Source organism: Scardinius erythrophthalmus, assembly GCF_964197995.2.
Source record: "Scardinius erythrophthalmus genome assembly, chromosome: 20".
NCBI classification, from domain to species: domain Eukaryota; kingdom Metazoa; phylum Chordata; class Actinopteri; order Cypriniformes; family Leuciscidae; genus Scardinius; species Scardinius erythrophthalmus.
The window spans coordinates 503,742-513,741 of NC_138240.1; the positions used below are offsets into that span (position 1 = coordinate 503,742).

General features: G+C 42.3%; 1 protein-coding gene across 1 annotated transcript in view; it reads left to right on the forward strand.

Annotated features, from left to right (window-relative positions):
* The window catches only part of sncaip (synuclein, alpha interacting protein), a 14,987-nt gene that overhangs the window by 840 nt on the left and 4,147 nt on the right, over positions 1-10,000 (forward strand). The window contains exons 2-7 of the mRNA XM_081348855.1: positions 176-246; positions 1,223-1,280; positions 5,145-5,803; positions 6,391-6,570; positions 6,943-7,056; positions 7,692-7,817. Of these exons, the coding sequence (XP_081204981.1) occupies positions 190-246; positions 1,223-1,280; positions 5,145-5,803; positions 6,391-6,570; positions 6,943-7,056; positions 7,692-7,817 (1,194 nt within the window). The 5' untranslated portion in view covers positions 176-189. The remainder of the gene's footprint in view (positions 1-175; positions 247-1,222; positions 1,281-5,144; positions 5,804-6,390; positions 6,571-6,942; positions 7,057-7,691; positions 7,818-10,000) is intronic.

Sequence of the window (10,000 nt, forward strand, 5' to 3'; positions counted from 1 at the left end):
CCAGCGCTGATGGATGAGAGCAAGCCACGCCCCTCGTGTTACTCGCGTGACGTTACATTCGTGTAGTAGTTCATGTACGGCTGAAGTGTGTATCAGTTCATCAGTGATTATTATTGATCAATGAAATCGTGTGTGTGTGTGTGTGTGTGTGTGTGTGTGTGTGTGTGTGTCTCAGAATGCTGACTGAAGATGGACGTTCCTGAATACCTGGATCTGGATGAGATCGACTTCACTGATGATTTACCTGTGAGTCACATGATCACGAGTGATGACTGAACATCCATCAATTATAATGTCCTGTCATAAAGGACACTTATCTTCTCTTTCAGTGTCGAATTCTGCCATTATTTCCATTTCCTTCATCTTTGAAACACAAATGAAGATATTTTTTATTTTTTTATTAATTCTGAGAGATTTCACTCACTTTAGACTATTCACCCGATCAGCAATTCCCAAATGTTTGAACCCCTTTGAGTTAAAATATGTTCTAGAAGTTAATATTTCACATAATATCTTCCCGTTTCACTGATGATGGTTAACGGTCACATGACCTTCAGCTTTGCATCTTCTTTAGTGTGTTATTTTTAGGGCTGTCAAAAGATTAATCGCGATTAAACGCATCCAAAATAAAAGTTTGTGTTTACATAATATATGTGTGTGTACTGTGTATAATTATTTTGTATATATAAATACACACACATGCATGTATATATTTAAGAAATATTTGCATACATATACTGTATATATTTATATATAATTTATATTATATATAAATATAATTTTTTTATATAGAAATTACACATTTTTCTTAAATATATACAAGCATGTGTGTGTATTTATATATACAAAATAATTATACACAGTACACACACATATATTATGTAAACACAAACTTTTATTTTGGATGCGATTAATCGCGATTAATCTTTTGACAGCCCTAGTTATTTTGTGTTACTTTAAAATTATTTATTTAATTTATTAATTTTTTAGGATTTAATTAGTTTTTCTGTGTGTTTTTAAAGTGTTCATTTACAAGCATTTTATTTGAGATGTTTTTATTTTTAAATGATTTATCTGTTTTCTTTTTTTCCAATGTTTTTTTAATTAAGTTTTATTTAGATTTTTTTTCTTCTCTTTTTATGATTTAATTAATTTTTTAGTAAATGCTAAAGTTAATTGGTTTGAGCTTTAACTGGTGATGAAACGGTGTCTCCTGTCCCAGTATAAGAGCATCCCTGAGCTGTGCCGAAGACACGATGGGCCGAGCGACGAGAGACAAGGTACGACACTCATGCACACGCTGCTGTGATTGGGATCCATACGGGAATCACAGAGACTTTAAACTACATTAAAATAGTATAGCCATGCACTATAAAAAAAAAATTCAGAGTTGTAAACAATATTGAACAAGATGCAATCTCAGAATTTTATGCAAAACTTTTAGAATTAACTATATTTAATTACACAAATATACTTTATGTATTTAATCTCACTTTATTAACCAATGTCTTTGCTGCTGACCTTCAATGATCTAACTCAACCATATTAATGAGCAAATACTTTAGATTTAGAAATAAGAGTGTTGAACTTCCTTCTCCTGTATCCCATTGTTCTTTAATCCAGAATAACAGCAGCTGAAAGGATTGTTTGAGCGGCGCCCTCTACTGTACTGTACTCTACTGTACTCTACCTCTACTGTACACTACTGTACTCTACCCCTACTGTACTCTGCCTCTACTGTACTCTACCTCTACAGTACTATGCCTCTACTGTACTCTACCTCTACTGTACTCTACTGTACTCTGCCTCTACTGTACACTACTGTACTCTACTGTACTCTATTCTCCCTCTACTGTACTCTACTGTACTCTATTCTCCCTCTACTGTACTCTACTGTACTCTATTCTCCCTCTACTGTACTCCACTGTACTCTATTCTCCCTCTACTGTACTCTACTGTACTCTATTCTCCCTCTACTGTACTCTACCTCTACTGTACTCTACTTCTACTGTACTCTACCTCTACTGTACTCTACCACCACTGTACACTACTTCTACTGTACACTACCTCTACTGTACTCTACCTCCACTGTACTCTATTCTCCCTCTACTGTACTCTTCCTCTACTGTACACTACTTCTACTGTACTGTACTCTATTCTTCCTCTACTGTACTCTACCTCTACTGTACACTACCTCTACTGTACTCTACCTCTACTGTACTCTACCTCTACTGCACTCTACCTCTACTGTACTCTTCCTCTACTGTACACTACTTCTACTGTACTCTACTCTACTGTACTCTATTCTCCCTCTACTGTACTCTACCTCTACTGTACTCTACCTCTACTGTACTCTATTCTCCCTCTACTGTACTCTACCTCTACTGTACTCTCCCTCTACTGTACTCTACCTCTACTGTACACTACTTCTACTGTACTCTACCTCTACTGTACTCTACCTCTACTGTACACTACTTCTACTGTACTCTCCCTCTACTGTACTCTATTCTCCCTCTACTGTACTCTACCTCTACTGTACTCTACCTCTACTGTACTCTACCTCTACTGTACTCTATTCTCCCTCTACTGTACTCTACCTCTACTGTACTCTACCTCTACTGTACTCTACCTCTACTGTACTCTATTCTCCCTCTACTGTACTCTACCTCTACTGTACTCTCCCTCTACTGTACTCTACCTCTACTGTACTCTACCTCTACTGTACACTACTTCTACTGTACTCTACCTCTACTGTACTCTACTTCTACTGTACTCTACCTCTACTGCACTCTCCCTCTACTGTACTCTACCGTACTCTATTCTCCCTGTACTGTACTCTACTGCACTATTCTCTACTCTACCTCTACTGTACTCTACCTCTACTGTTCACTACTTCTACTGTACACTACTGTACTCTACCTCTACTGTACTCTACCTCTACTGTACTCTACCTCTACTGTACTCTACCTCTACTGTGCTCTACCTCTACTGTACTCTACCTCTACTGTACACTACTTCTACTGTACACTACTGTACTCTACCTCCACTGTACTCTACTGCACTATTCTCTACTCTACCTCTACTGTGCTCTACCTCTACTGTACTCTACCTCTACTGTACACTACTGTACTCTACCTCTACTGTACTCTACCTCTACTGTACACTACTTCTACTGTACACTACTGTACTCTACCTCTACTGTACACTACTTCTACTCTACCTCTACTGTACTCTACCTCTACTGTACTCTACCTCTACTGTACACTACTTCTACTGTACTCTACCTCTACTGCACTCTACCTCTACTGTACTCTTCCTCTACTGCACATTACTTCTACTGTACTCTACTCTACTGTACTCTATTCTCCCTCTACTGTACCTCTGCTGTACTCTACCTCTACTGTACTCTACCTCTACTGTACTCTATTCTCCCTCTACTGTACTCTACCTCTACTGTACTCTACTTCTACTGTACTCTACCGTACTCTATTCTCCCTCTACTGTACTCTACCGTACTCTATTCTCCCTCTACTGTACTCTACCGTACTCTATTCTCCCTCTACTGTACTCTACCGTACTCTATTCTCCCTCTACTGTACTCTACCGTACTCTATTCTCCCTCTACTGTACTCTTCTGCACTATTCTCTACTCTACCTCTACTGTGCTCTACCTCTACTGTACACTACTTCTACTGTACTCTACTTCTACTGTACTCTACCTCTACTGTACACTACTTCTACTGTACTCTACTGTACTCTATTCCCCCTCTACTGTACTCTCCTTCTACTGTACTCTACCGTACTCTATTATCCCTCTACTGTACTCTACTGCACTATTCTCTACTCTACCTCTACTGTACTTGACTGTACTGTACTCTACTGTACTCTACTTCTACTGTACACTACCTCTACTGTACTCTACTGTACACTACCTCTACTGTACTCTACCTCTACTGTACTCTATTCTCCCTCTACTGTACTCTACCTCTACTGTAGTATACTTCTACTGTACTCTACCTCTACTGTACTCTACCTCTACTGTACTCTATTCTCCCTCTACTGTACTCTACCTCCTCTGTACTCTATTCTCCCTCTACTGTACTCTACCTCTACTGTACTCTACTTCTACTGTACTCTACCTCTACTGTACTCTACTGTACTCTATTCTCCCTCTACTGTACTCTACCTCTACTGTACTCTATTCTCCCTCTACTGTACTCTACCTCCTCTGTACTCTATTCTCCCTCTACTGTACTCTACCTCTACTGTACTCTACTGTACTCTATTCTCCCTCTACTGTACTCTACTTCTACTGTACTCTACCTCTACTGTACTCTTCCTCTACTGTACACTACTTCTACTGTACTCTACTGTACTCTACCTCTACTGTACTCTATTCTCCCTCTACTGTACTCTACCTCTACTGTACTCTACTTCTACTGTACTCTACCTCTACTGTACTCTATTCTCCCTCTACTGTACTCAACCTCTACTGTACTCTACTTCTACTGTACTCTACCTCTACTGTACTCTATTCTCCCTCTACTGTACTCAACCTCTACTGTACTCTACTTCTACTGTACTCTACCTCTACTGTACTCTTCCTCTACTGTACTCTACCTCTACTGTACACTACTTCTACTGTACTCTACCTCTACTGTACTCTTCCTCTACTGTACTCTTCCTCTACTGTACTCTACCTCTACTGTACTCTACTTCTACTGTACTCTACCTCTACTGTACTCTATTCTCCCTCTACTGTACTCAACCTCTACTGTACTCTACTTCTACTGTACTCTACCTCTACTGTACTCTATTCTCCCTCTACTGTACTCAACCTCTACTGTACTCAACCTCTACTGTACTCTACTTCTACTGTACTCTACCTCTACTGTACTCTTCCTCTACTGTACACTACTTCTACTGTACATCATCATGTCTCTCGCGCCTCTCTTGACTCACCAAATTTGGTTTTGTATTTGATCGTGCCGGAAAAAAGAGGAAATAGGAAATTAGGAATTGATTAGAATCGGTATCGATAAGCAAAATCGAAATGGGAATCGTTTAAATTCAAAAGATGCCCAACCCTAATTGAGAGGCATTATTGTGTGTGAGCCTGTCAGACCATTTGGCTTGTTTTCCAGCTCCGGCCATCAACTGGGGTCGTAACGCGGCGTCACACGGCGGAGCGGGAAACAAACCCACCGGAATCGCCGACGTCTACAGCAAATTCAGGCCCGTCAAACGCGTGTCTCCCCTCAAACACCAGCCGGAGGAGACCGAAGCCGAGCCGAACGTGGACCGGAGCAAAGAGGATTCTCCCTGCGCCGGCAAGAGCAAAACCCTGGGGAACGGCGCTCTGTTCGGGGAGCTGGAGCACTACGACCTGGACATGGACGAGATCCTCGACGTGCCGTATATCAATAAACCCAGTCAGCAGACGTCGACGCTTCCCCGCGTGGCTTCGGAGAAGAGGAGCGTCAGAGGAGCCACGCTTTCCCACTCCGAGAGCCTGAGCGCCGGGAACCAGTTCTGTGTGCTGGCGCCCGTCAACTGGCCCGACATCAGGAAGACCAAGTCTATGGATCTCAGGGCTCAGAGCGCGGGCTTCGAGCTCAGTCACGGGTCAGACACGGATAAGCCCCGACTCTTCCCGGATAAACCCGGAGCCGACGGCGGGGAGACGGCGTTCCCGATTCAGGGAGCCAGAGGCACGAGGGGAGCGTTCGGAGACGGAGATGAAGAAGCCAAGAAGACGCAGAACATCCTGAACATCGTGAGAGAGGGGCAGATCTCACTGCTGGTAAGAGTTCTCCATCATTTATAGTGAGGGTTTAAAGTTAACACCCGCACATAGAGACAGAGCGCATTTAGGCCACGCCCACACCGGGGGGGAAAACAATCCAACCGTCTCCATTGACTTTGCATTGCGAGAGGCTGCCTCCTTGTCATTTATGACTTATAACAAAAAACAAAACAATGTCTAAAAGCTGCTGTGTGACAAGGTGTACAGCAAACAAGCTAAGAAACCCAGAAATAAGTTTTCATAATCTGTCGACCCCAAAAAACAAGCATTTAAGGACAATATAACTTGTGTAGTTTTTGGCATTGTTTATTTAAAAACGTCCAATTATGCAGAATATTTGATGGTAAATATGATGAGTTGTTAATACAATATATAACAATACAATATATAGGGTGTGATTTTACCCAAAATTCTGCATATTTACACACAATAATAACTACAAATCCACCGTTCTCTGCCTGGATCCAGATGTTTCTGTGGATCACAGCGAATCTATTTGCTTCTCTGTTCTGTAGCTTTGGTCAGTCTGTAAAAACATACCTCAGATTTCTAGTCAGATCTAGATCTCGTGTGTGTCATTGCAGCCTCACATCGCGGCGGAGAACCTGGAGCGTATCCGGGACGAGGACGGGAATAACCTCCTGCACGTGTGTGCGTCTCAGGGTCACGCCGACTGCCTGCAACACCTGACCTCGCTCATGGGCGAAGACTGCCTGAACGAGCGCAACACACACCAGCTCACGCCCGCGGGCCTCGCCGTACGGGTACGTCTGTAGCGCAGCAAAGTGTCGGACTCCTCGACTGCTAGTGGTGCAACGGATCACAGAACTCACGGTTCGGATCATTTACTGTCTTTGAGTCACAGATCGGATCAGCAAAAAAAAAAAAATATTAGTCTGCTGTCACTTTAAGACCGAATAACTGACAAACATCCGGTTTCTTTCTCAGCTGTCCACTGATGACAGAACTTTCATTCTGTGATGTTTAAACTTAGCAGTTAATCCGCGAATCACATGCGTGCCGAACTGTGGGTCAGCTGACCACGATCACCTGCGATCCGTCGCACCCCTACTGACTCTACTAGTGAACTACTAAACGATAAACATGCGAAACAGCCTGAACTTGTGTGTGTGTAGAACGGTCACCTGGAGTGTGTGCGCTGGATGGTGAGTGAAACCGAAGCCATCGCCGAGCTCAGCTGCACTCGAGAGCATCCCAGCCTCATCCATTACGCCGCGCGACACGGACAGGTGAGACTCCGCCCACACGCACAGGTGCGCTCGCGGTCACGTGACTAACCGCGCGCACACTAGGCCAGAGTGAGCCGCAGTTTACATGTAATCACACCGATTTGGCTCATCACGATATTGAAATGGCAAAGGCTGAGATCATTAGTTATGTGCAGCGTGTCAGTGCCGTACGGCTCAGGAAACGCGGCTCACTCTGAAAGCTCTGAGTTCGAGTCGCTTATAACATGCATTTGAAAAAGCAACACGCGCCAAACATCTTTCCAGACATGAGACGCATTTATGAACCTCTAATCCAACAACAGACGACATTTAATAACATGCATTTCCTCCAAACTCACTTCATGAGGACAGCTGAGCTCCTCCTGTGAGATGATGAGTGTGTGTGTGTGTGTGTGTGTGTGTGTGTGTGTGTGTGATGCTCAGAGGGGTTTCCTGGACTGGTGTGTGTGTGTGTGTGTGTGTGTGTGTGTGTGATGCCCTCTGGTGTTCAGATGGAGCGTTTACTACTGATCATCCGCTGCACTGACAAACTGCGCATAAAATAATCACAGCCTTTGCCGAGTCGCTTGCGGTTTCACTGTGATTAATCGTGCAGCTCTAACACACACACACACACACACACACATGTGTTTCAGGAGCGGGTCCTGCTGTGGCTCCTGCAGTTCATGCAGGAACAGGCCATTTCTCTGGACGAAGTGGATCAGAACGGGAACACGGCGGTTCACGTGGCGGCTCAGTATGGACATCTCAGCTGCGTTCAGGTGCTCACTTCATCTGGGATACACTCGAGTCTCCTTCATTTATACAGCGCTTTCACAATACAGATGTTTCACAGCAGCTTTACAGTGATAACAGGAGATTACAGTAACAGAGAGTGTTTAGGCTTTACAGCAGATCTAGATTAAAGTTATTGTCCAGATAAAGTTAGTTTTGATTGATTCACTTCCGTTGTAAAGATCATTAGTTATTAACTTAGCGGCCGCTAACACACACCGTTCTCACAGAAAACAGAAACTTTTAATGTGTTCTGGACGTTCATTCACACACAACAGTGTTTGAGGCTCGAGAACGCAAACTTTGAAATAGATTTCAAGGTGCAAGCGCTGATTTTTTTTAAAAGCGTGATCATCTCCGCGCAAACTTCAAAAACGTGAATCTGTGAAACGCTGACGGCGCACTCAAGCGTATCACGTGTTTAGTCTATAGATATGAGTGTTTGAATATATATGTGCGCAGGCGTGTGTCTTACTCTACAAATTGACTTCAACAAATTACTTGTCTGGCCAGTAAGAACGAGAGACAGGAAGTGGCTCTCCTTCCCATTTCCTGTTGCTGTTCCTGTAGTGCTGAAAGACGTTCCGGTCTGGCTTGTTTTGTTCGGTTACAGACAGAAAGAAAAACACGGGTTCTCATTCACTAACCACACGTCACACAAATGCGCAAAATCTGCCTGCGAATGTTTCCACAAACACAGTCACCTTTATTAAAATAGCGCTTTTCACAGCACAGAGAGTTTCACAGCAGCTTTACTGAGATAACAGGAGAATAATGCAACAGAGTTTGTTTCCAGAAGTAAATAGTGTCACAGTCCAGCTTAAGTAAGTTCAGTGATGGTTCATTTCTGATTTAAAAAAAGTTATTAATTTAGTTTGTTTATATATATTGTTCTGCAGGGCTCGATTAACGCTTGTCCAGGACAAGTGGATTTTTTGAAGGGCGAGTGAAAGAGAATTGTACTTGCCCGATCGGACAGTCAGCCTGATTAAAACATCAATAACAAAAAATAACTAGGGATTCACCAAAACGCGAGAATGATTCTGCATTCTGCATAGTGTAAGTGGCGCTTGATAGTGAGTAATATATGATGTAATGTACTGACGGTAACAGGGTTGTGCTGTTGGGAACAAATGAGTGCAGCTCAGCTACATTTATTTATAAAATATTTTTAACCCCAACTAATAAAGCTAAAGACGACAAGAAACCCAACCTCCATCAAAGATTAGGTCACACTTTACAGTAGTTTAGGGTCCAATTCTCATTATTAACTACGACTTTTGCCTCAATAAACACCTAATTGCTCTTATTAATAGTTTGTAAGGTAGTTTTTAAGGGATGTAGAATATGATCATGCAGAATAAGGCATTAAAGTCCCCCTGTGGTGAAGATCCAGCTTTTAATGTTGTTTATGTGTCTATATGGTGTTTTTAATCTGCTTTATACCATGGGCTGTTTAAATACTCAATTCTGATTGGCTGGAAGGTGTGCAGTAAAACCGTTTAATGCACAGGTAGTTCCAGTCAGTTTGATTACAGTTCGAAATTAATCCGCTACATTGGTAACCATAGTAACACAGATACACTTGCAAGCAGAGTGAGAGACGCATATGGAAACGTTTAGGTAGGCTAAATGGATGATTTTTGAATATCGTTTAATTTGTATCAGTGTTGCCTGTCATTCATAAATAATTGTAATAAATCCATTAAAGAATCATTAAGTTAGCTATATGCTTAAGCAACGAGGGGACTGTAGCTGCTAGACTTTAAAGAAGAGATCGACGCACACAGGTAACTCGCGCACGCATCTCTCTCTCTCTCTCTCTCTCTGTTCCTTCTCCTTCAGTTCTCTGTCTCTCTCTTTTAATAATGAATTTAAATAAATGTGAATTCATTTAAATAAAAGCAATCCGATGGCTCTACTTTATTTAAAGCGGACGGAGTGCAAGAACTGACGAGCCTTAACTTAAGAAATAACCGTCATTTTTACACGTCTGTTAAAAATATACACTGTAAACATCAGTTACAGCTTTAACTTATTTTTAACTTGGCAAATAACCAAGGTATAAGCGGGATAATCCACGGCTAGCCATGCATTAAAGGATTTTAATGCACGACGTAGAGGCGAAGAACCACCCGACGCGAAGCGGACTCACTCACTCATGCCTCTA